The sequence below is a fragment of the Pseudochaenichthys georgianus genome, chromosome 3 (genome assembly GCF_902827115.2).
Source record: "Pseudochaenichthys georgianus chromosome 3, fPseGeo1.2, whole genome shotgun sequence".
Lineage (NCBI taxonomy): Eukaryota > Metazoa > Chordata > Actinopteri > Perciformes > Channichthyidae > Pseudochaenichthys > Pseudochaenichthys georgianus.
In genome coordinates, this window is record NC_047505.1 from 41,243,802 (window position 1) to 41,271,293 (window position 27,492).

General features: G+C 38.6%; 1 protein-coding gene across 1 annotated transcript in view; it reads left to right on the plus strand.

Moving 5' to 3' along the window:
• The first annotated feature begins 724 nt into the window (after positions 1-724).
• Positions 725-27,492, plus strand: part of chs1 (chitin synthase 1) — a 30,754-nt gene continuing 3,986 nt past the window's right edge. Inside the window, exons 1-34 of the mRNA XM_034075042.2 lie at positions 725-916; positions 1,855-1,932; positions 7,076-7,211; positions 8,914-9,099; positions 9,506-9,707; positions 10,101-10,261; positions 10,453-10,528; positions 11,918-12,036; positions 12,622-12,799; positions 13,138-13,234; positions 13,440-13,536; positions 14,158-14,279; positions 14,591-14,686; positions 14,852-15,016; positions 18,411-18,558; positions 18,655-18,720; positions 18,812-18,987; positions 19,088-19,146; positions 21,255-21,455; positions 21,565-21,733; positions 21,928-22,043; positions 22,330-22,509; positions 22,711-22,815; positions 22,926-23,043; positions 24,053-24,134; positions 24,215-24,429; positions 25,043-25,152; positions 25,353-25,434; positions 25,633-25,786; positions 25,909-26,013; positions 26,273-26,383; positions 26,616-26,753; positions 26,889-26,968; positions 27,338-27,413. Of these exons, the coding sequence (XP_033930933.1) occupies positions 1,886-1,932; positions 7,076-7,211; positions 8,914-9,099; positions 9,506-9,707; positions 10,101-10,261; positions 10,453-10,528; positions 11,918-12,036; positions 12,622-12,799; positions 13,138-13,234; positions 13,440-13,536; positions 14,158-14,279; positions 14,591-14,686; positions 14,852-15,016; positions 18,411-18,558; positions 18,655-18,720; positions 18,812-18,987; positions 19,088-19,146; positions 21,255-21,455; positions 21,565-21,733; positions 21,928-22,043; positions 22,330-22,509; positions 22,711-22,815; positions 22,926-23,043; positions 24,053-24,134; positions 24,215-24,429; positions 25,043-25,152; positions 25,353-25,434; positions 25,633-25,786; positions 25,909-26,013; positions 26,273-26,383; positions 26,616-26,753; positions 26,889-26,968; positions 27,338-27,413 (4,173 nt within the window). The 5' untranslated portion in view covers positions 725-916; positions 1,855-1,885. The remainder of the gene's footprint in view (positions 917-1,854; positions 1,933-7,075; positions 7,212-8,913; positions 9,100-9,505; positions 9,708-10,100; positions 10,262-10,452; positions 10,529-11,917; positions 12,037-12,621; positions 12,800-13,137; positions 13,235-13,439; positions 13,537-14,157; positions 14,280-14,590; positions 14,687-14,851; positions 15,017-18,410; positions 18,559-18,654; positions 18,721-18,811; positions 18,988-19,087; positions 19,147-21,254; positions 21,456-21,564; positions 21,734-21,927; positions 22,044-22,329; positions 22,510-22,710; positions 22,816-22,925; positions 23,044-24,052; positions 24,135-24,214; positions 24,430-25,042; positions 25,153-25,352; positions 25,435-25,632; positions 25,787-25,908; positions 26,014-26,272; positions 26,384-26,615; positions 26,754-26,888; positions 26,969-27,337; positions 27,414-27,492) is intronic.

A 27,492-nucleotide genomic window follows, 5' to 3' on the forward strand; every position in this document is an offset into this window, starting at 1 on the left:
CAGACTTCCATACTTTTGGAATTGTGTTCGTGCTGAGGGAGAGGTTAAAAAGAGAAGTAAGAGGTGAAGCAATAAAATCTGCAGCTATCTTTAAAAATGGTTTCCATGGTGCTGGTTAGGATATCAGCTTTACAACCAGAGTGAGATAAAGAAAAGATAATTGCTCGGCCAGCCTTACACAAACATGTCATGTACACCAGTATACAGAGCTCAATCCAAAACACAATGACAGACATCTTGGAGTTATCCATAGGGATGGTATTATATCAAAACCATAACTGATGAATAAAGCATTTATGTAAGATTGTGTGTGTGTGTGTGTGTGTGTGTGTGTGTGTGTGTGTGTGTGTGTGTGTGTGTGTGTGTGTGTGTGTGTGTGGTGTGTGTGTGTGTGTGTGTGTGTGTGTGTGTGTGTGTGTGTGTGTGTGTGTGTGTGTGTGTGTGTGTGTGTGTGTGTGTGTGTGTGTGTGTGTGTGTGTGTGTGTGTGTGTGTGTGTGTGTGTGTGTGTGTGTGTGTGTGTGTGTGTGTGTGTGTGTGTGTGTGTGTGTGTCAGTTCCAATGCACCTTGTACCTTTTTATTGCCACTCATTAAACTGATTTTCCTTTCCTTTCCAGACAGTAATATGAACAAAGGAAAAACTGACTGACAGATTCACTGAGACTTTGGAACAGTCGGTCGCCAGTTGACTCCGCAAACCTTTTTTAAATGACATGATTTAAAAACGTACAAGTTGGATTTTAGATAAGTTAATTAGACCTAAAGACGCATTTATTTACTGCGGATAACAATTTGGATCTGAGTTTGGAGGATTCTTTTTGAGTTGGGAGAGAACTGATTGTAGGGGGTCTGTGAAGAAGAGAAAGGAGCTCAGGCCAGGGTGGATTGCCAAAGACTTCCGGATTAAATATATCAAGGTAATTTGATTTTGCTTTTCTTATAGTTAAACATGATTAAATGAGATCATAATTGAAATACATTCTAATCTTGATCATGTGTTAAAATTAATTCTGTCAAAATTATCGCGTTAACGGCGGTAATTAATTTTTTGAATTAAATGCGTTAAAATATTTAACGCATTTAACGCATGCGCAGAATGGCCCGCCCCATACATCCCACCATACATCCCAGCGCCAGGGTATGGCTGGGGTAGGCTACAGCCATACCAAGAAATGGCTTAGCCCCATCTTAGCCCCACCATGAACAATTATGTTAAAGGAAGCAAAAATAAAATCCGCCAACTCGCGCGGAGTAAATTGTACAGACAGCAGTTAGTAAGATTGATTTCAGTAGCCACTTGTCTGGAAATACCGAAGACTATAAACGGTTTTGAAAACTTTTGTCACGTAGTGATGTCTTCTCAATAGAACATCTTTGATAATGTCTTCTGGCCAATCAGAATCAAGATAACGGCGTGGTGTTGTTGCAGGAAGTCCCGACGAAGAATACTTTTGCTGTACATCTCTATATATTATACATCGATACAACATTACGTGTTGATAGAAATCAACACGTAGGCCTAATGAAATAAGACCCCACGGTGTGATGATTGATAGGTGTATAGGCTGTCTTTCATTTTGACACACCGAACAATGTTATAATAAACATACATAGGCCTACATACTGTATGTTAAATGGATATAACCGCCTTCTTTCATTTATCTTTCCATTCCCACAACAATATACATAAATAAATGGCATATTTTGGACATAGTTCGAATGGTGATTAATCATGATTAATTAATTTTTAAGCTGTGATTTATCTGATTAAAATTTGTAATCGTTTGACAGCCCTAGTTAATACACTTTGTATCCATCGTAAAAACTCTGAATATCTTTCCTCTTTGACACACAGACTACCATAAGGAGCGGAGTAGACAAGCAAGATGGAGGAACTGAAATTCAGAGGCAAGAAAAGAGAGGGAAGACACAGGTAAAAACGTTCAGTACATGCTGCTTTTTTTTAAGTTCATAATGTGTTATTTATGCTTTATGAAATGTGGTGACTGAAGTTGAGATGGGGGAATCATATGAATGTATGTATGTGGATGACAGGCCCAGCTACCACTGTTCTTAATATGCCTGTCTGATTACAATTATACAACTGGAAAACTCAAACTTCTATTTGTATTTGTTCAACCCATGTTGTGTTTGTGAGGCATTTTGGTTAAAACTAAATTGGTTCTGTGATGTGACGCATGATAGGAATGCAAATTTGTTGTCCCAATTTGTTTCCGGATTAAGACTTTAAAGAAGCAGGGCCGACACAGAGGCTTCACATATAGATTATTAACTATAAAGAATGTTGGTATTTCTGAAATAACTACTTAAACAATCGATCATTGATATCCAAAATAGTTGAATAATCAAAATAGATCAACTATCAAGTATATTTTCCATCAACTACTAAATGAATTGCTGCTCTGATTATTACATCACAGTTAAAATACCACACCATAAGAGCTGTATGCTGCTCAACTAACCCAGTGAAAACTGATAGAATGCTATTTAGGATAAGTGAAAACGTTATTTTTAGAAATGTTACTGTGCAAATTCATAAAGAAAACCATAACAAACGATGTTAAGGAGGCATCATTCATTTATAATGTATAGCATTACATTTGGATTCATTTATATCCCTAGTTTTTAGGTAGAATTTATCCACGTTATGTCCAGATGTTCAAACATAGAAAAGTACAACAGTTATAAAAAAAGAGGTTAAATATACAATTTAGCTTTAATGTGCTTAACTGTAATCCATTTTTAAAAATGCATTTATCATGTCCTTCTTTCTAAAGCTTTAAAGTTGTGTTATTGACTGTATTAGTGAGATAGATTTAGAAAGAAAGATATTCAATAAAACGATCAGCTTTAAAGCAGGCAGCTTCTTCACATCCTGTCTGCAGGCACCCCGCCACTTTCATCATTGTTAGGAGGTTAATTGTTAGCGAGATAGATATTGGCAATACATATTATCATTAAATTGTGTGCAGAGTAACATCTCAGGAAGTATTGTATTACCAGGTTTCTATTTGGTATAATTTACAGTAAAAGGAAGCAGTTAATTTCCCTTGTGCAATGCTGTGCTTCTCTTTATTGCTTTGGCTAATATCATCCCCGCAGATACTGACTGCTGCTCGGGGAGTGCTGCTCCATTTCAAATGTTAAATATGCACCACAGTTTTAATCACATCCTGCATGTTGGTATCTCTCGCAGGTTAAAACAATGGAGTAGCTTCTGGGTTAAGATTTTTTTATAAATATAATTATACTCTGCTTGCTCCTATATATGATTAGGTAAAACTTTCAACAACTCAGATTTTCATCAACTAATAATGATTTTGAAGACCCTCAACTTTAAAAAGCAAATAATATGTGTTGAATAGTATATGTAAACTCTGAGAATACTAGAAGATGATTTATTTCCCTCTGTATGGGAGAGAAAGAAATATGATCAGTTAGTTCTTCTGTAAACATGAAAGAATGTGACAGTATAATACAGGAGTCCATTCAGTGTAAGACTGACGCCACCATGACTCAGCACAGAGCACAGCAGGAGGTCATTTGCTTCAGGGGGTCAATAGTTATATTCCTCCCTTAGAAACTCTGAGTCAACACACTGGCCCTTGGACACATTTCAGCCCTGTCAGCAGCTAACACTGTAATTATTGTATCTAAACAAGGTGTGTCCAACTGTGTAGGGGAAATACTCGGAAATGAGATTGTATCAAGGGTCAAACCCATAGTTTATTGACCTGTTGTTCATCAATGGAATAGAATATCTTTGATTTAATTGTTGCACGTCCATTTTAGCCTTCTGCTTTCTGCCATGATAGAATAGAATATATTTATTGTCATCACACATCAGTGTATCAAAATTAAGATGGCATCTCTCACTGCAGTACATAAATAAGAACACATCCATAAAAGCAGTGATAAAGCAGAGATAGTAGCAATAATCAGGGTCATCACTTATATGCACTTTTTTAAAGATTATTTAATAAAGCTACAATGTTTAAATATAAATAGTTACTAAAAAAATCTGTTTGATACTTAATAAATATACAAATAAATAACATATGATATTTTTGGCTGCAATCTTTGATGGGAGGTAGTGTGTGTGTATGTGTGCATGTTCAAAGCTATAGTGAGTTTTGTGGTTGGACAGGGATGATTTAGTGAAGCAAAATAAAAACCCTTTTGACCATTGAGCATGCTAACACACTCACAATCTGTCTGACAGGACTGGACATGACGTGTCAATAGTTGTGTGGGCCACTGAAATAAAAGACAAAATACAATTTGTTTATGTTCAAAACAACCAAGCCTTCTGGCATGCAATCGTCTGCACATCAAATCTGTAAAATCGCAAGTAAACTATCGGCCATCCAACATGCTGAAATATGATGTATACATTTTGTTATGCTATTCAGCCACACAGAAGGCTCTATTTCCAGCCACCAGACTCCTGACATCTGTAATTTGATGCAAAGTAATCATTTACTTTGCAGCTACAGCAAGGTGGTCTTAAAATGATTGAGAAGATACTTAATATAAGAATGTGCAATAGGGCTGAAATTGGATTTTGGGCTTTGAGTTTTGTGAATAAACTAGGCAAAATGGTCTATATTTACCATACTTTTCCTTTACTGCCTTACATAACTTGTGCACTTGTATATCTAAAGATTGTGAGAAGTAAAATAAGTAGAAGAAGAAGAAGAAGAAGAAGAAGAAGAAGAAGAAGAAGAAGAAGAAGAAGAAGAAGAAGAAGAAGAAGAAGAAGAAGAAGAAGAAGAAGAAGAAGAAGAAGAAGAAGAAGAAGAAGAAGAAGAAGAAGAAGAATGTCACTGCATTGGCGTCAATATTTGCTTTGGTTCAAGAACACAAAACAATTGCCGTTCAGCGTTGACTGTGAAATACTAAAGAATGTGTGTGAAGTGGTAGGTCTTTGTAGGTCTCAGCTAGTCTTCATGTTTACTACCAATCTTCGGGGCAGGTGACCACTATAACAAAGCTTATTTACTGTAGCTGGGAAGATAAATAACTAACAAGAGGAAATACAAAAAATTACCCTTAGTAGAATGATGCCAGCAGGTTTTTGCAGCATGAGAAACTTAATGTTGATTCCAAAATCTCTTTGGCAACATGCCTTTCTGTTAAATGGACTTGTATAAATGGTATTATAACATACTATAATTGGAACTAATTAATACAAATTAAAGATTGGCTTTCCCCAGAACTTCAAAAACAATAAATGGTGTTTTTCAGAGAGCTGAAGTTCTTTAAGAAAGTGTATTTGCTCTTCTTAAACCAGCAGCTTTTCATGGTTATTCGTGTGATGTCAGCTTATTAATATGCATCATTAAGGTAAAGAGTGCGTCACTTTGTGCACGCACGCACCTTCATCTTCCTCACACATCTTCTGCCAGCGTGGCTCAAACATACTGCAGTGTGCACCCAGTTCAGCTGGTATTTGTGATAGTTGCCATGGCAAAGTCAAAGATTGCAAAGCGTTATCAAACCAGGAAAGACAAACCACACCCTGCAAATTGGTGGGGAGGCACAGAGAATATAAACTCAAATGTCAACTCTATTTGTATGAAATGATTCTGTACCCTGACTCTCTGAGAGTGCTGTCTGTGTTGGATTGGTAGACTGATAAAGGAATTATAATTATCTATTGCACCTTATGAAGAGGCAACCAAAACCCCGCCCTGATCATGACTCCCATCATCCAATTATTATTATCATTGTTATACGATACTAAACATCTTTATTTGGTCCCATTAGCGTCCTTGTGACAGGTCAGAAGGATCTCCTGTTTATTATCAAACATTTCCTTATAACCACATCTTATGACCTGTGACCTCTACATTTAGGGCACTCAATTGCACAGTCGGCTACAATTAGACAGCACTAGGTTTTCTCTGAATATCATATAGATATAAACTCAATCTTGTTTTATAAGAAAAAGATAATTACTTTATTTATCCCAAGTTGGGAAATGGTTTGAACTCGATGTTGCACTTAAATAGCGTGCAACAGTGGGAATGTGTTTCCTGGCAGAGATTCCACAATATGGTATTTACTGAGAATGGCTTTTCTCCCAAGAGCTTGCCATGTTGTGATCTAGCTGCTAAACAAATTCATCTGTTTTGGGTAGAAATGGAGGAGAGTGATTCTGTAAAACCGGGATAAGGAAATACTCTGGTTATATGATGACCAGCCCTTTTGGACAGTATAGTGTCAGATTGTTTTAATGTTTAAAATCAAATGTAACTTATATATTGCACTGACTGAAGCCAGGCTGGCATTCAGTTGCACCTGATAACTGTAAAACATATTTGTTCTGGGGAACCTACAAGCTCCCATTTTAAGATAATTTCAGTTTCACAGTTTTGATTAACTAAACTTCAATCAGGAGAGACGGTTTTGATGTGATGATACATATTTAATGCGCAGATACGCAAATTAATGTGACAGTAGTTTTGGCGATTAGGCCCCGTTGTGCAGGAAGTATCATTCGGGAGGGTAGAACCGATCCGATGAAAACCCCCCGGGGTCTAGATACTGGTGGTGGTGAATGGATAGTTGGGTCGGTCTGAGGAGGAGTGGTTTAGCTTGACCCTAGATTCGGAGGGACGGGAGGTGAAAAGGGGTGGAGGAGGGTTGCGTTGAGTCACCTGAAATGACAGCTGTCGGAGGGGAAAGAGCAGAGTTTAAAGGGTTTGACGGCACGCTATGATAGGCTCTTGGGAATAGAGCGAAGTGATTGGCTAAGCTGAAGAGTGACGCCCCCGGTCACTTATTTAAAGGAGAGAGAGTAGAAACATGGAGATAGAAATACATGAATGAGTAAAGACGGTCTTCCTGGTTGAACTTGCGCTAAGCTTCATTTCTACAAGGTACATTATGGTTACCCTAACACTACCAACTACTGTAATGTTATATACTCAAATAACGTGATATAAGAATACATAAAATCCAAATCTATAGTTAAGTTACAGTCTGACCTTGATACAGTGGACAACTTTGATGATACATAAAATGAATATCTGTCCGTGTGTGTATCTCAGGGAAACATGGGATCCGTTCAACCTGAACCCAATAGGAGCGGAGAAGGAAAATAAGAGAACATGTTTCAGGCTGGTTCAGAACCTGGTGGCTGTGGTTGTGGGGCTGGCCGTCTTGACCAGTGCCATTATCTCAAAGGTAGGATTATCTGTCCGCCTATCTGTCCGTCTACGACTCTTTTTATGTAATTCCTATTTTCATCACTGATGTCGAGGCTAACAGAACATCACAGAGTTCCTGACACTAAACGTGAAGCCTTACGTTTATAACAATGATCACATGTTAGCTTCACAACCTTCTTTGATAAAAGCCAGTGTGTCGTTTTTTCACAAGGAGACTCTGAAAAAGGTACGTGTTCATCTCTTTTAAGTTTAATGATTGTTTTTCTTTCTGGTCTACCCAAGAAAGCCTTTAAAAATATATATTTTAAATATTTGATTTCTATGTCTGTGGTTTGAATCTATTACACGATGCAGTTATTCTGCTTAAAATTACATTTTGCGTGAAAGTCGAATTGATTTGATTCCCTTGTCTGTCAAAAAGTGATTGGTTCAGACACTTCTTTTTTGATGAGGTTGAAGTTTCTGTAGGTGCTTTTGATTCCTTTTGTAACTACAGCAATTGAATGAAATATCTTCATTTAAATACCCATTATATACACAAGTCTTACTAGCAGCTGTTTAATGCAGATAAAAGGCTTCTTGTATTGTGGCTTTAGTGTGCTGTTGATGTAAATGATGATACAAGTCTTGTCTTACAGTAGCCTACATCTGAAAGTTGGGAAATATTTAACTGACCCTTGGGGGTTAAAACGGCTGTAAATGGATACAAACGGTTTATGTAATGTTGTATAACTCAGTCATAAACATCATTACACTAAAATTGTTTATATTCTAAATGTGTTCATGGTCCATGACATGTACTTCAAACTTTTTTCCATCATAATTGTAATCTTTAAAAACCTTGTGTGTCTTATCTGGCTGTGTCCGACATGAAAAACATTATTTATGGTAGGGTAGGGCTTAGAGTGAATGACCTCTCTGTACCAAACTATATTTGTCTTTCTCAGTATCTGTTGTTTCTGTATCTGTCTCTCTCTCTTTGCAGGTGTCATCTTCATGTACTCTCTATCAATCTGTAACTGCAGTATGTGCATGCGTTTGTATCGTCTGCCCCTCAGTTTCTGCCTCTATTCCCGTTTCAATTCATCATCTTCCTCCTTCTCTTTTTCTTGATGATGAATCACAGGACTATGCTCAGTCATTAAATATAACTGTCTCTGTTTATCAATATAATCAAAGTGAAGAGATAAGTGTAAAACCCAAAGAACTTCCTCATTGATGTGAAGGTAAATGATGTGAAGAGAGCACGAGATGTCCTTAAAGTTACCAGTCTTCTTCATATTAACAGGAAGTACCGCAACACAAAGGACTTTACTGTAACTGCACTCAAAAGCAATGGCAGTGACAAGTCAAGTGCACTCTTTCAGGGTCCATACAAATCTGAATTCGGGGAGAGACAAGTGAGAAAAATAATTGAATAACTAGTTTATGAGTAGTTATCTGTGGAACAAGCTCTGTGTTTTTGTCAGGGACGCAGAAACCATTTACACATTTAAGAGCTGGCTTATGAACTGTTATCATTTGGATTGTCTATGCTGTAATCTTGTGGTTTTTTTATGTGTTTTGATGTGTTGTTGATCTGTATACACTGTAAAGAACCCAGAGTGTAACTTTTGGGTTTTATAAATAACATTTGATTTGAGAAATGTTACGCTTCATTTTGGTATTCTGTTTCATTTGTCCCAAACTCTGTTTTTTCTTCCACATCTTTGAATCAGGGCTCTCTCTTGGTGTTGTCCACACTGTCCAGTCCGACCTCCATGCGCAGCCCGAAGGAGAAACAGTTCTACATGCTGATGTTGGTTTTCTGCCTGATCTGCCCCAACTTCCTGGTGTTTTTGAAGTCACTGTGGAGGTGTACCTTCAAGAGCTTCATCCAGCCAAAAATGAAGACCATGGCATTTGTACGTTTTTCTAAATCATACTCTCATAATATCTGATATGCTTTGCAACAAATATGATGATGAAACATGTATATCATACTCCTTATTTACAAACTACATGGTAGGACTTTACAGACCCATTTCTTTTACTTCTTTCTTTCATTATGTATTGCTATACTACTCAGATCATTCATCTTTATGAGGCAGAATATTTAGGGAATACTTTCAAATGGTCCAGATCAAATAAAAAAATGCAGCCATACTAAACCTTAAACATGATTATAAATAACTTCAAAACCTAAAAGGCTGCACATGCAAGAAACAAGTTCCTAACTGCCAATATGAATACCTTCAGGAATCTTAGCGATGATGCTTCAATTTGATACGTATTACTTCTTTAAGTATGATGTGTTTTGGTCTTTTTCAGATCTGTGGCATTGAGTGCCTGGTGTCTCTTGGTACTTCCCTCCTGGTGCTAGTAGTTATGCCTCAGTTTGACGTGCTGACTAACCTCTTCATCAGCGGAGGAGTTTGCATTGTGTCTGCCATTCTGCAGATAGTATACAGACTGCAGGGAGACAAATGGAAAATCCTGTTCCCAATCTGCTCGCTCATTCTCACAGTTACAGGTACAACCATTTACTTTACTGTCTTTCTGCAAAACTTTCAGCATGCTTCACCCATTATTTTCAAACTATTATCTCTAGTATGTACTACTATGAAATTCCGTACACTCATAGGGGGTCCACCTGAATCACAGGGAGTTGGTTAGGGTTGATGAGTGGCATAAAACAATGAAATACTTGCCGACATCTGTCTCTATGATGAAGGGAACATGTGAAACTTTCCAGATATGGTTATTGTTAAATAATAACATTTCAACATTATGTTGGTAGAAGACAGTCTTGTCGACATTATGTTTTCTTTCAAAATGCTGTCATTTATAAATGTCACTAGACTGGTTTGATGAGACTTATACAAACTTCTGATACTTAATAACTACCGAACTGTGAAACCCTCAGGTTACTGCCTCCTGGGGGTCGACTACTATGTTCGCGTGTCATCATTTGTGGATCGACAGGGCACCGACTGCTTTGTGTACGTTGCCATTGGGATTTTCTCTTCACTCCTAATCTCCCTCTGCTGGTGGGAAAATCCACTGCAAGCTACTAATCACATGCCGGTAACATTTTCTCCTTTTTAGTTGTTGCAACTTTCCATTTTGTATACAAAAATATCTGTGTACATGTGGACTAGATCTGATAGAGATTTAGCTGGATTTTAAACCGTTTTGGGCCATATGGAGTATAAACAAAAAGTGTATATCATTGACTTGACATGATCAGAAAATATTTCTCCTCTTTCCCCCTGCAGGAATTCTTGAAAGATATGGATGGATACAGGGACTTTGTGTTTGTCATCAGCAGTATTCTGAGGATAATAGTGATAGGTAATTTTCTCACTTCAATGTCTGTGTCAACATATACGACTAATAAAAGCATGCAAAATAATATTACAAGAGTATTATCAAAACCAGCATCACTGTGTATTGCCAGGCTTTGTGGTTATCATATTTCCAACATTCACGTTGTGAACAAACAGGCTTGTGGTGTTAGTGATGAAGAAGGATTGCAGAGGATGTTCTCCGGCTGTGATGAAGGCTTCAATTGTAGTTTTCAATTTTATAAAGCTATGCTTTTTATTTTGCTCAAGAAATGCTTGTATTCCTCTACACAGGGTATATGCAGGAATCCTGAAGTCAAATGTAATACCTTTTAAGACCCTTTCCATACATTTTAAGACCACTTTGAGTTTTAACCGGTTACATTGGCGACACACTTTACCTCACATTTACTATATACAGTATTGATTGTCCTTCCTCCTTATCTTCCAACCATTTGGACGCAAACTTGCATTTCCCCATAACGATGTTGTTCAACAACCGGCGTAAACGGACCTCCGCGCGCTATCAAGCAGTGAGCGTGCGATGTCCCGTTCAGATGACGTCAAACCCAACGGGATGCCATAAATAAACTACACAGAATCACACCACACACCTACGCAATGATTACATTCAGGCAGACTGTAGAATACAACCTCTTTGGACAATGTATATACTTATTGAAAACAAGCTACAAAATGTAATACCATGGGAAATGCCGTTAAATACTTTGTAATACTTTTGAATAGCTTTAATTTTGGCTAAATTGATTTATCAACTTTTAATACTTTTTAAGACCCTGCGGACACCCTGCTCTATATAGAAGAGCATAATATTCTTGTGATGGAAACTTCTGTGCAGCAATGCAGAGCCAAGGCTCAGGAAAGGATGGAAGCTGGAGCGGCTTTAGTCAAACACTGTTATTTATTGAGAGTATAATACGGCCGGAGAGATCACAAAGTATATCACACTTTCATGTGAGCCAACCAAGCAAACTCTGAAGACAAAGAGTGGAAACATGGATCTGTATATCCCAAAAGGAGGGACCTAAAAAGCCCGCCTTTCCTACGTTAATCATTACCAGACATTGGAACAAAGACCTGTTTGTATTACAAACTCACATGGGCCAAACTTCTCACCCACAGGAAGGCAGAGGACCTCTTGACCTGTGTCCTCCTCAAGTTACAGGCAGGAGCATATGCGACTTAACGAAAAGCATATCTTTGTAATTTAACAGTTTCTCAGAAAAGCTGAGAACCTCTAGACACAAAGAGATCGGATTAAAATATTCTCTGACAATTCTTATATTTACTTCAATCTTGTTGTTTTTCTGTTTTGTATTTTAACTTCAGGTCAGATTGTCTTTTTACATCAGTGACACCATCTGTTCTGTTGCAGGAGGAGTATACCTGTTCTACCATGTGCTAATTGAGAAATCCATCAACTGGTCGGACTTTAATCTGCAGGATGTGGACTGGGAATTACTGCAAATAGGACTAGTGTTGTTATTCTTACAGGTAGGTAGAAATGAGACTAGACATATTAAACAGAGACACTCACAAGGTATGCATGGACTATAAACAAACTGCATGAGTCAAGGGTATCTTCCTCTGCTACACTGCATTATCTATAATAACTCGCACAAGTAACATCTAAGAAAAGTTACACTGCCAAAAGTGTGCTTTTGAGCAAATGGAAAACACATGATTTCGATGTTCATAGAAGTAAAGGAGAGATAAATGTATACAGACCACTGCCAGCATGCAACATGATGTATCAAGTTGAATGTGTCTCAAAGCAATAGCCTGTTTTATGTTTGTTTTATTGCATGATTGGTACGCTTTAGTTTGAATGGCTCACAGCTCGATCTGTCATGATTAAAGCAGCCAATTAAAAACCTATTCATCAGACACATTTCATTACTGTTCTATAGATATTCAAAATCTGTGTAAAACGTTTAACAACTACAAGAACACATTGATTATTAATAATTACACCAGGTTTAACTCAATAAGTAACTTGCTAAATTATAATTGTACAGCTGACAGTAATGTGTAGTTAGTTGTTGGCTATATAAATGTCCCTCTTGCCCACTCTCTCAGGCCTTCTGCTCAGCGGCCTGCCACTGGTTCGGTGTGGTGGCCTGTAAGATCCATGCGGTCAGGATGAGCTTTGCGCTGCCAGTGTGTTGCACGGGACCCGCAGTGCTTCTGTTGGGAATGATACTTTTCTTAACTCAGGCCGAACAACTGGACGGGGCAAAGCACGGGAGCATCACAGGTAAACGTATTATTTAAAACATATGAATAATTATTGAAACAAAGTTAGTTTAATTTAGCCGTACATCAGATAGCTGAAAAATCATTGCACCTGCTTAGTCGTGATGTGGTTGATTAAAACAATTATTTTAACATGGCCAAATGTCACAAAATGAAGGTTTCTTTACACTCCACATAACGTTCAACACTCTCTCTCCTTTCTGACCCTGGCTGAATTTCAAAAGATCTTTGGCCACAAGTTAGTCATGTCTCTGTACTTAGGAAGGAAAGCCCTGTGTGATAAGAATGAGTAACATAAGTACAAATATACCAAAACAAAACGCTTTGTTTCTATTGCAGAATTTTGTGAAAGCTTGGTCTACTTGAGCCATAAAAACACAACCCCTGTGATTTTACTAGAAATCACAAGGAGCATTTGTCGAACTTCACTCAACAGGTAAGTGTGTGTTTGTATCAGGTTTAAAATGTGTATGCCTTTTTGTATGTTAGCACCTTTGCTCATCACAAATGATCCAGCCTCTTTGGTTTATGAATGCTCTAAAATAGTAAGGATAAAATGACCTTGCAAAGCAATCGATGTATAAGTATAATCAGTCAATTTAAATGTTTACCAACATGTTTATGGACTATTTGATTGACAGCTACTACTTGCAATGGCCATTTTCAATGCTGGCACTGGAGGGGGTATGCATGTGGTCAGGCTTTGTCACATGCACCTACTATGTATGGAAGATCAAGGTACAGACACACACACACACACACACACACACACACACACACACACACACACACACACACACACACACACACCTCCATGTTCTCCATTAACGATAAGCACCTTACCTTAAAGGGTCAGTTCATCCAAATGATATAATAAGAGATATTCAGCACCCTGTAAAATGTAAGATATAACTTTTCTTTGTGTTGCTTACAGCATGAACATTTTGTGATTTGAAATAGTCAGCAGCAATATCTCTCCCCAGAAACAATGCCCCTGTAAATATTGATGAACCAAAGCATAGTTGTGATTGGAAAGTTTTTAAAATGTAATTTCTCAAGTCTAATCCACAATCACACCACTGTATTAGCATAACAAAATTAAGGTGTGGACTCAAAACCTGGCTAAATAAACTACAAATATCTGTCTGCAGATACCAGTTTCTTTGATTTGTCATTTGGATGAATAGACCTAATTAAAAAGGACAGATCAAACTGCTCAACTAATGCCTACAGCTATAGAGTCAAACTTAAAATCAAAACACCAAATGGCACATTTGACTAGTCATGTATTAACCCAGGGACCTCTTATGTTAAGATCAGGCAGAAAGACATATGCCTCTATGTCTCACCATGTTTTAGGTCCAGCGTATAGAGAGAACCTCTCAGCTGTTTGTTCGTCGCCTCTATGAATCTGCTTTCATCGACCTGTCTCTGCTACTCAACACCAAGATGAAGGTGCCCCGGGCCAAGAGCCAAGAGAGGTGAGAGGCGTCTGAGAATACAGTTCCCTCTGCAGTTTCCCCATAGACATTGTTTTGATGAAAACATTTGATGATCTAGAATCAACAACAACAAAATATAAAGTTTCATGAATTATAAAAATACCTGTACATGCAAATGTGGTTGTTGTCTGAAATAACTGTCACCTTGGGTCCTTAACAGTCGCCAGGCGCAACAAATAGATCAAAGACTGTTTCCTAGACTGCTGCTGAGAGACGTTCATGGTCACATCGTGAATTGTTTAAAGCTTCTGCTGAAAAACCTCTCCCTTTCCCTATGTTCTCCTTTACAGTCAAGATGACAAGCAGAAATGCGTGATCTATCTTTGTGCCACCATGTGGCACGAGACCTATGATGAAATGCTGAAAATTCTCACCTCCATGTTCAGGTAAGAGACGCTGTTACTGCAGACACCTATGCGTAGCAGCATCAAAGAAAAATATGCAAGGGCTTTAAAAACACTTGTTTTAAATGGTAAACTTCAATATACTTTAAGTACTTAGGTGAGTAAACTTTTTACTCGTATTGTTATAGTTGTTTTTTGTGGTTTCAGGTTGGACCGCTATCGAGGTGATCCAAATGAGGAACACAACGATTGTTTTGACTTTGAGTGTCACATTTATGTAGACGATGCCTACATGAATGAGAAGGAGACAAAAAAGAGGCTGGTTAACTCTTATGTCACTGACTTGATCCATGTTGTCATTGAGGTGTATAGGTGAGACTACCTATCCATTCACTGTCTATCTTTACATGTATCCATCCAACCATCTATCTATCCATCCATCCATCCATCTAACCATCCATCCATCCATCTTTTCACCTATCTATCTATTTTTACATGTATCCATCCATCCATCCATCCATCCATCTATCTATCTATCCATCCATCCATCCATCCATCTATCTATCTATCTATCCATCCATCCATCCATATATCTATCCAACTTTTCACCTATCGATCTATCTTTACATGTATCCGTCCGTCCATCCATCCATCTATCTATCCAACTTTTCACCTATCTATCTATTTTTACATGTATCCATCCATCCATCTACAGTGTGCAAAAAAGTACACGTCCCACCGTCCGGGACGTGTTATTTACAATATCGGACAAGTAGATCTTTCAATTGACTTGTCCGGCGGACAAGTGACGCTTTTCGCCCTGATTTATTGACAAATTATTGATACATTCAGTTTACAAAAGGTAGAACTCATTCACAAATTGTACGTGTCCGCCATTGTTCGTTTAGAAATGTTAGTTTCGGTTCTGCTTGTCGATTCCTAAGGAAATGCATCTCGCCGCTTTCTGTACAGTTAGACGGGGGCGGGGCGGAGCGGGGTGGGAACAAATAACAATTGTCCGGTACCGGGATTAATAAGAGTTGTGAGGACAGGAGGCGAGGCTGAGCCCCGCGGACCGCAGCTCTCTCTCTCTCTATGCTCCGTATCAGCTGATCGCTGCGCGGTGCAGCTCAGCGTCTCTCTCTCTCTTTCTACACACAGCGGATCCGCAGCCCGTTTAACAGCCTCATCTTTGTCAAACTTTCTTATGTTCTTTCTCTAACACATAATGAAGGTTATTAAGCGTTTTAACTCCTATGTTGTTAATATTGACCGCCATTTCCTTTATGAAGTAGCCTTCCTGTCTGTGTCCTCGCGCTGTCCTCACATCCCCGGACCCCCAGACTCGGAGGAGCACAGGGATGTTAGTATTGTTTATGAAGCAGGGTATAGAAAGTACATTACTGAAATGAAAATACTATTTATTTACTTTTACAAACAGTGAGCAGCTGGGCAGCTGCAGCATGTGTATTGCAGGCAGGGCCGCCCCTGGCCAGCTTGGGGCCCCAAGCAACATTGTGAGATGAGGCCCCTCCCCCAACCGACAGGAGTGAACTTTATTTTTTTTTCTCGAAACAAAGTAGGCTAATATAAATATAATTCCTGTTTATTATTATTATCAACACTTTTTTATGCAGTGAGGTAAATGGTTGTGCATGTATGTAGTTCAGTATGCGTTTACAGGTGAATACGTCTGCATTTCCTGCCAAATACTATTCTCAAAAAGATTAAAATATAATGAATGCAAATAAACAACTTCTATTAATAATAGCGGCCCTGATTGCAGGACATGTGTAAGCGTGCAAGCGTCTTTGAGTTGTAGAAAAGCACTAGGCCTCTAGGCTATACATCTAATGTGTCATTATTATTATTATGATTAGGTTATGTCCTATGTGTTGGACATGTGTGGTTGGACTCTGTCTCACAGGCAGGTTGCAGTGTAACATCAAAGGACACTGGGCCAACTGTACATTCTCAAACTGCACCACTTAGAACTAACTAAACAATGCAGAGATTATTTGTATACAATTGTATTCAATAACCGAAATAAATTAAACAGTATGAAGTGATTTGTAAATAGGAATACAGATTTGACTTAATGTTTTCATAAATATATTTTTCTCCCAGTTTTCATGGGACTTATTTACCCTCTCAAAGAACCGGAATCGAGAAACAAAAATAACCGGAATCGAAAAGCAGAACCGGAATCTTTCAAATCCAAACGATACCCAACCCTATGTGTGATTAGTGCTGCGTACCGGTACGCCGAACCGGTACTGGACTTGTAAAAAGTTTCGGTTCAAGTCCGGTTAAAACCGGAACGTCAGGAACCGGTACTTGGACTCGCAAAAAAACTAGCACTTACGTATATTCTGGTGTCTGTGGTTATTTAAACATTCCCTGATAAACGTTATTCAGCGTCAATAAATGAGTGCTAATCCCAGTGTGCTCAGTGTACAACATCACATGTCATTTCACCTTCGATTTACGGTTTGAAAACGTAGAATTTCGCCACATGCTAATGCTAACCGGAAGTGAAGAATTTTCAGAATAAAAGTTTTAAGTTAATAGTGTGAATTTTCGGTTTTTTCAGAATAAAAGTGATTTAAATTAGTGTTTTTAATTCAAAATTACGCCATATCAACATTGATTTTAATTTCTAACAGTATGTATTGTAGAGTTGTAGAAAATACATGGTGCACAGACAGTACAGTACACTCTGACTGTACAGTCACTAGAGTGTAGCCTATACTGTATATTAGGTGTGTAACAGTGTGATGCGTATAGTCTACTCTACACTCTACCTTTCAGCAACGTTTTAGGGATTTAGGCTCAGTCAGCTCAGGGACTGTTTGGTTACTTTAGTTTGGTAAATGAAATAAATGTTTGAACTTTGTAGTAGTTCACTGTAGTTGCTGTCATAAGTCATTTGTAGACTAAGTGGCACATTTGTACTTTGTAGAGAAATGTAGACACAAGTTGGAAGGGAGCACAATAAACCTGATGAGTTTGAATTTGAGTTGATTATGAGTTAATTTTCAATTGATAATTAGCTCACAATAAGTTCACTTTAGTTACTCACACAACTTGACACAAGCCATGGGTTCAGGTCCGGACTTATAAGTCCGGACCTGAACCTGAACCTCTGGACTTGAGTCCGGACCTGAACCTGAATGTGAGTCCAGGTACGCAGCACTATGTGTGATACAGTAAAATCTTACCGCTCACTTACGTTATCGGTGTCGTAAAAACCGTGGGAAAATGTAAAATACGATGGCGAAGAAGAAGATTCCAGTGGCCCCACATTTTTGTCCATTCTGGACAAGTGAAAAATGTATTCGGACAAGTAGATTGCCAAACTCACTTGTCCATGGACAAGTACTCTCTAAAAACTTTTTCTCACACTGATCTATCTATCTATCTATCCATCCATCCATCCATCCATCTATCCATCTATCTATCCATCCATCCATCCATCCATCCATCTATCTATCCAACTTTTCACCTATCGATCTATCTTTACATGTATCCATCCATCCATCCATCCATCTATCTATCTATCTATCCGTCCGTCCATCCATCCATCTATCGTTTCACCTATCTGTCTATCTTTACATGTATCCGTCCGTCCGTCCATCCATCTATCGTTTCACCTATCTGTCTATCTTTACATGTATACTATCCATCCATCCATCTATCTATCCATCCAACTTTTCACCTATCTATCTATCTTTATAACCAACAATCCATCCATCCATCCATTCAGGGTGTTTACCAACAAAGAAGCAGATGATGTGTCGATCATTGAGACCCCCTACGGTGGCAGGCTGATGTTTATTATGCCAGAAGGAAACATGCTCTATATTCATCTAAAAGACAAAGATCTAATCAGGAACAAGAAAAGATGGTCCCAGGTAATCCAAGTTTAAAGTGTGTCTTGGACAAATACACTTTTTAAATAGCACCAATGTGTTTGGACTTTCACAATCCACACTGTATGTGACTTTCAGATTATGTATATGTACTATCTACTCGGCTGGAAGGGCTACATCGTCAAGAACCCTCAGAAGATCACAGTAAGACTTTTCTAACTTTGTGTAAAAAGGCTATTATCTTTGTGTATGTGTATAAAGTATTCTAATATGTAATATATCATGTTTTGTCCAGCGCAAGAACAACCCACACAGAGACAGTATGATCTCTATGAATGGAGAGATTTTTCTGCTGCCTCAGCATGACAATGACTTCAAAAGAAAATTCATCTCAGATGACAACACCTACATCCTGGCTCTGGACGGGGACACAGACTTCCAACCCAAAGCTGTGATTCTGCTTGTTGACAGGTCAGTGACAGAGTAATTTGCAGTTGTTGTTCATGTTATTAATGGATATGCAACATTAAATTAAAACAAAGTAACTAAAAAAAAATATTTTCACTTACAGGATGAGGATGTATCTCAATGTAGGTGCAGCATGTGGAAGAATCCATCCTACAGGAATGGGTAAGTTCTGTATACAGTCGGTTGGTCTCTATACCAGAAGGTAAATAAGTTCAATCAAACAAAGTTCAATGTTCCTAAATACTCAGACTGATTTTACTTAAAGGGGACCTATCATGCAAAATGCACTTTTTGATGTCTTTTATACATAAATAGGTGTCCCCGTTGTGTCAGGGAACTCACGCAGCGTCAGAAAATAAAACCCTCTCTCTTTTCCTCCGTACCCAAATCTCTTAAAAACGGGGCTACAACCGAGCTGATCCAGATTTGCGTCCGACATGACGTAATATCGGAAATGTGGACCCACGGCACTATCAGAAAGTTGCTATCAGAAACAATGCCCGACTGTTTTGGACGTAATATGTTCGGTGTTTACATTAGCATTGCTAACACTCAGAGCTAACCTGTACTGGAGAGAGCATGTTTGTGAAGAAACAGGAAATACAAAGGAACTCATCTTGTGGTATAACCGGCAAGAGAGAAAGCCTTTGAGCTCCATACTGTTTCAGAAATAATCGTTGATAATCCATGATATAGCGTTTCATCACGGCAGTATTTAGTTTAGACAGTAGCTGCCGGGTCCCGCATGAGCTCAGCCCCCTCCTTTTTTATCAATTTCCTTTTCTTTTTTTTTTAAAGCTTTATACCCCAAATCAGCACTTTTGAAACAGGAAGTGAAATAGAGGGATATGAGGCATGGCTAGAATGGGTGATCTGTGAGGTATTTTGAGCAAAACACTTCATAGTGTGACGTTTAGATACTACTGGGACCCCAAAGCAGAGACTGACAAAAATAAAGTTTCAAAGAGTTTAATTAACAAGGTAATCCAAGGCAGGTACTGACGACAGGGAGCTTGGCTGGCCGTAGTAATCCAAAACAAAGCTGCGGGAAAACGTTCCCGACCAAAACTCAAAAAGAACTCCTTAAACATCTGCAACAGACTCCAGGCTGCAGAAAGGCACTCCGGACCGCGGGACAGCATGAAAAATACTCTGGCAAAGAAGTGAGGTGAGGGCCAGGCTCTTAAAGAGCAGGTAATCAAGTGAGTGGGGACAGGTGTGCCTCATCTGCAGCCAGGAGTAACCAGCCACGCCCCCCTGTCACACACCAGCCCTGCAGAGACAGAAAGACAGAGTAGTGAGGGGTAAAAGGGGCACACAACAAGTAAAACACAAAAACAACAAAAGCCCCATGCAAAACATAACACATAGACATGTTTTTTATATATATTTTATATATCTGAGACCTATGCTATTGCCTAAAAATAGCATGACAGGTGACCTTTAAAGTTGCCTGCTCTGTGCATGATATGTAAAGCCTTTACTGGAGCCTTTCTAGACAGTTAAGCATAGAGGAGTATCTATTACCCAGAATTTGAAACTGCAAAAGAAACCTTGAACAAGCTCTTAAAGGCTCTTCACATCAATTCATGGGTTGCATTATGTTAAATCTGTTTTATCCCTACCTTACAAATATTGGTGTGTTTGCCACTTTGCCTTATATCATCTTACAACTAACTATATTCAAACTTACGGGCAACATAATAAAAACTCATCAAAAACATTTTGGTTTTCACTGTTGCAACAATTGGGTGCCAAAATAACCCCTTACTTCACAGTTAGATGTGAAAATAGGCCCCTATCTCTCCAAGCTGTTTTAAACTGACGTTTCTCTGTTCGCTCACAACGAGCAGACCATCTCACAGCTGTTCGGAGGCAAAATAAAATGACGAAATTGCCAAATAAAAACAACCATAAATGTACTCAGCCAACTGCAGATATGCTAAATATTCACCCAACACAATAGGTGTATATGAATCTGACAAGTAATCAATAGGTGTTACAGGTTTAAAAAGTCCTGCTTAAGTTCTTAGCAAAGGTTCTGGGTGTTTCTCGAATGCGTAGGAGAGGGGCTGGTAAATATGTCTGTTTAAGTGTGAGGCTCATGTCTATCAAAAACCCAACATATGCTGGGATGGACTCCAGCCCCCTTATCCCTCAACATGACATGAAAGAGAACATTAAAGAAATAGGCATTTGGGAATGTTTTGAAAGTGTTGTCTTTCATTTCTCTAAGTCCTATGTCTATCTCTATCACTTTGTCATCCCAGGTCCCATGGTGTGGTACCAGAAGTTTGAGTACGCAGTGGGCCACTGGCTGCAGAAGACAGCAGAGCACGTGTTCGGCTCCGTGCTGTGCAGTCCAGGATGTTTCAGTCTGTTCAGAGGATCGGCCATAATGGATGACAATGTATTGAAAAAATACACAACAACATCCAAGAGAGCTTCGGAATATGTGCAATATGACCAAGGTCCGTTCTTGGACTAACTATTTTAAATGTGCCTTTTTATGTCTCTTTACCTTTATTCTTGAACATTTCAGTACCATTTCTCACGTGTCACATGTTGCTATGTTTGTAGGAGAGGATCGTTGGCTATGTACTTTGTTACTGCAACAAGGGTGGCGTGTTGAATACAATGCTGCATCAGATGCTTACACCAACTCACCAGAAGAGTTCAAGGAGTTTTATAACCAGAGGAGACGATGGGGACCATCTACACTGGCCAACACACTGGACCTTCTGCACAGGTTAGTGCACATTGTTAGTACTAAGGGGGCATCTTTCTCACTGAACTGATTTAAGAAAACATCTGAATTAAAATGTTCAATGTGATGTTTTAGATTGATATCTACAGACTATACATATTCAATCAGCTGTTTACTATGACACTATATAAACTACAATAATATTAACTTTTCTGTGGTTGTGACTTGAATTGCAGCGGTAAGGAGACATCGAAAAGAAACACATCCATCTCCGGGATTTACATCTTCTACCAGATGTTCACGGTTGGTTCCTCCATCCTTGGTCCAGCCTCTGTGACTCTCATGATAGCAGGTAGGTCTAGGTTATAACTCAAGCCCTTTTGTTTTCAGGGTGTTTGATTAACTGTTTCATCCATTTCCCTTATAATTCATATCATTTATTGTTGGCTAACATCTTGGAAGTCTGCCTTCAGTTCTTATAAAAACACACAAGGACTTTGCCTTCATTAAAACAGGCTTTATAATACACTGTGAGGTCTAGGAAACCTACGTAGTCCTGAAGGTCTTTCATTAATACATCTTTCTGTATTAATGACTTCTTCAAAGAGCCTGCATCTCTGTATCTCTTTCTCTCTTAGGTGCTTTTCAATTTGTCTTCAAACTTGCCGGTACAAATTCCATCATCATCGCAAGCGTTCCTCCAGTGTTCTACGTCATCATCTGCTTTACAGTCAAGTCAAATACCCAAATCACCATCGCTGCCATCATGAGTGTGCTGTATGCGTTCCTCATGACTGCATCCTTGTTTTCTATAATCGGTGAGTAAAATAAAAACATTTTATTTTTATTTTAATGCGCGCAACATTTTGTTTTAAATTATCCTTTGAAAATATATTTTAAACTTGCAATGTTTTTTCTGTAAAGCAACCTTGGGTCCCCTGAAAGGCGCTATATAAATCTAATTTATTATTATTATTATTATTATAAATGCAAATACACACATCAAATTCCCTTTGTAGGTGACATGGTGATTCAGGGCACCTTCCTGACCCCGACTGGTCTGTTTTTGGTTTCTATGACACTCATGTACGCAGTGACAGCTATACTACACCCAGAGGAGTGGGGTATGATTATATTATATTACTAAAATATGCGTTGTATTGTGTTTAATTTGTTCAGGTATGTTTAACAGCTGATGTTCAGTAATGTTATACATTTGTTTTCCTTTTTTCAGGGAATATTATCTACGGTCTGATGTATTTCATCTGCATCCCCAGTGGATATCTCCTTCTGACCATCTACTCACTGGTTAACATGAACAACGTGTCCTGGGGCACAAGGGAAACCAACAAGTAACGCACTGATCATTATTACAAGGAGTAGTGCTACTTTCTGCTGAAAACAATCATTTACATTATGTATTGATCTTCTAATGACTAATTCCTAGTTTAGGGTATTGAGCAAAGAGAAGCAGCAAACGTCCTAATTCATTCCTTATCATCCATTAATCTAAAGCCAATCCATTTGTTGATCACCTGATTTTGGATTACGCAGTCATGGTGATAGTTGTAACAGTAAAGATGACTGTCGGGAATGTAAACGTAGCATTCGAAGGAGCAAAAGCAGTAAAACAGTCCTACCAGTACAATGCGCAAAAATAATGGTAATTGTGTTACTATTATATATTATCTAAATAAAAGGGATGCTCCGATCGATCGGCCGCCGATCGGTGCTCTCTAAAAATGCAGATCGCGAGAGCCGATCGCATGACGTAGAATTATGAAGTAAAATACATGACACTTTTCTCTGTGCAAGCAAAAGCAAAAGCAAGCTCGTCAAAAATGGCTTCACCGGTCCGGCAGTATTTTAAGGTGTCCACCCACTCGATCGGATCGGCGATCGGTATCGGCCGATACTGATTCCGGCGATCGGTCCCAAAATTGGCGATCGGAGCATCCCTACTAAATATTGTGAAATTGGTCTCTGCTCAACATGCAACAACACTCCAAAGAGTTAACACCAATGTAGTCAAAGTGATATAAAAAACATTCAAATCAATCAACACTATTTGTATGGGATATTTAACATAATAAAGACGTACAAAGAAATATAAGACAAAAAAAGAAATACAAGTTGTCACTGTAAAAGTCACAATTAGACGTATAGACCCATATGTGTCCCATATGTGTAGAATTAGAATTCTACTTTTTAGCTTATTGATGACTTATCTGACAGATAAATGGAGGCAGAAGGGAAGTCATTAGTTTAAGTAATGCCAATCTGCATTCCCAATAACCACTTGTGTTATACATGTTACTGAATGTATGTTATTTCTAACTTTTCATTGTGTCTTTCTTTCAGGGGAGAAGCAGAAGTGAAGAAGAACCATAACATGCTGTGTGACAGAAACTGCAGACTCTGCTGTTGGGACATGAAGATACAGGTGCTTTTTTTGCTTAACAGATACTGACAAGCCTTCCATCAAATGAATATATGACTTCATTTGTTCTTGTTGCTTTACAGGTATCACAAGAAACAGAGAATCTGATGCTTCGTCAGGTCACAGGCCAGACTGCAGAGCAAGGCTCTCCTCTTCCCATCACCAGCCAGGACGCAATGGCTCAACAGGCCGCTGACACGGCTGAGGCTCAGGTGGAACTCATCTCCATCACAACCAAAGAAGGAGCTGAAAAGCCCAACAAGGCGGTGAAGCTGAACGAGGCTGCTTCCTGCAGCAGGTATTCATTTCTCCTTCCTCTCTTCTTATAAAAAAATATACTTGGTCACAACTTGGTTTCAGTCGATCTCATGGAAACCTGTACTGCCACCTACGAAATAAGCTTTTTACTAAATATAGGCCAAACCAAAGCTCGATACTGTGTTAATGACGATTATTAACACAGTATTTAGGGATAGGCAATATGGAGAATATCATTTTAATATTTGTGATCAAATATCTTTATATCGATGTTGCAACATATTTGTAGGGCTGATTACACAGTGAAATGTTTGATAAATAATTAGAAGTGAGATAGATAATATGTTGTGGGCATTAATAGGCAGAATGGTTTGGTGAAATTAGAAAATGACATCCCTTTAATGTAATGCCATCTTTTAAACCAGCAGAAGACACATAAGTGTTGATATCCGAAATCAAAGACTATATCTGTATAGTCTCGTATCACAATATCTAAATATTGATCAGCCCTAACCGCAATCCACAAAAACTCACCTCTACATGCTTAGATTTAGGCTAATCTGTCCTTCTAGAAGGATTAAAGCATACATACACTTGAATTGTGTAATCCATTCTACCAAACATTAACAACATGTGTGTGTGGCTGTGTGCAGTGATGACAGTTTTAAAAAAAGGTGCCTAACAGAGAGTGCATTCAACAAAGAGGATGATGAGGACGACGATGACGCAATGCATGCTGAACCAGAGGAGCTCCCAATCAAAGGTAAGAGGCCCCTTTAATGTGTATTTCTTCTGATAATTGCATAATGTAATTCATTAGGTTTGTATAGCATACAAATACTGACATTAATTAGCGTGTGTGTGTGTGTGTGTGTGTGTGTGTGTGTGTGTGTGTGTGTGTGTGTGTGTGTGTGTGTGTGTGTGTGTGTGTGTGTGTGTGTGTGTGTGTGTGTGTTTTTGTAGACTGGGTATTGCCGGTAAAAGAAGAGTTTTTGAAGAAACTGACATATGCCAACCTGAAGAGAAATCTACAACAACAAATACGGTAAATAATTAACATTACAAAGATAATTGCATGTTAAGCATACATTGTAAAACACTATATGTGCGTTTATGTTATTCATTACATGTGTTTGTGTATTTCTTGTGGCAGTCTCAAAACAAAGAAAAACAAAGAAACAAACTGTACAATATCAAAAAGGTAAAATGACAGTTAATTGTTTTGTGCTTTATTTGTCCTCAGATATGCGCTCCCTAACATAAGTGAAGAAGATGTGTGTGAAGAGCTGGTCCTTATGTTAATAGATACTCTCAATCAACAGCTTGGTACAGTGGGGCCTGAAGATATTCTGTCAGAAAGCCAGATGGAGGAGTTACAACACGCACTGGAAGAGCATGTAATAATCTATCTAAGAGGCTTTTTATTTTATGAAAACAAATCGTAAAAGAAAAAGAAGGAGAGAAGTATTGATTGATAATTAAGTATTGATAATTGATAAGTACTTCCCCTATCTCCCAGGCTCGGCGTATCCTTAAAACCAGTAGAATGGATAAATTGCAGAAGAAAGTTGCCATTGCCATAAAGAAAACCCTCACTGCACCGCAAGTGCGGAAACTTGAAGAGGTAAGACGCTGTTCGTCCCCGGGTATGTGAGCGGAAAATGCTGGAGAACAGGTAGTTAATGTTACTGTTGGCTTTCTACAGATGTACAAGAAATAAGCTAAATAGGTAATGTACTGCTACAACAGTTTAGACCTAACAGAGAGGGTAAGGTGATAAACACGGGAAGATGTACATTTTTGGATACTAATCAATAATTACACATTTACTTCAACTTTTGCAAATATATTCCTGACAATATGTGTGTGTTGTGTGTGTTTAGGGTGAGCAGGACTTCTGGAACAAGTTGATTGATCGCTACTTGACACCTATTAATGATTCTCAAGCACATAAGGATGAGGTCACCAGAGAACTCAAGTCACTACGCAACAAGGTCAGCTAACGTCATTCAATGTTTATGCAAATGTGTCTCTTTTTTTGTGTTTAATACATGAATGATGTCTGTACTGATAATGCACTGCAGAGACAGTTTATTTCCAAGTTTTTCAAAACTACAAAAAGGCGACTACGACCTAACTTAGCCATTTTAAATTGATGGAACTAAATTACTTTTTGTTAAAAAGTCTTAGGAGTAAAACTTTTGTAATGATCCTTCCCTTCAACAGGCAGTCTTCCTGTATTTCATGATCAACGTGCTGTGGGTCGTAGCTACCTTCTTCCTACAGGCCATTGGAAATGATGTAATCAGCATCAAGATCCCTAAATACCTTCCGAACGGGACTGCATCTGGAGAGATCCTCAAGGTTTGGACAGACACGCAGATACAGTTTTGTATGCATGTGCTGCAGATAAAGAAAAAGTTAAAGTAGGACGGTTGCATATTTTGAATGCTGCAGCTTCTAAAGGTTATTGCCATTCCTCTCATGTTCTGTTGACAGGTGGAGCCGCTCAGTTTGATGTTCCTGTTGTCTTTTGCTGTTCTTCTCTTTGTCCAGTTTGTGGCCATGTTATATCACAGGTAAGAATCGACTTGTGTATTTGCAGCAAAAACACAGAAATCCCTTTACATTCAGTTTTCATTGTTTTGCAGCTGTAATATCAGGCTTGTATTTGACAGCTTCACAGCTTACTAACAGACTGACTTTGAAAGTTAGGCGGAGAAATCCATCAACTTTCAAATACTGCAGGTTTGATTCTGTGGCAAAGAAATGCCAATGTATTTATAGGCTGGATAACCCCGACCATAAACAGGGACATTTGGATAAATACATTGCTAACTTATAAAGAATTATTAAGACATCTCCTGTTGTTATTTTAAGTATTGTAAATCCATTTCCTCACACTCCCATATGATCTACTCGTTTCACCTTGGTGTCTCTCTTCGCAGAGTCTACACTCTGATCCATGTGGTGTCCTATCGCAGCTCAGAGAAAGACTACAGACAGAAGGGGATCAAAGACCCGGTAAGCAACACACATGGGAATGGGAATTTGATCTTTAATTAGAATGGTCAGGTTAAAGACCGACATAGAATTGATTATA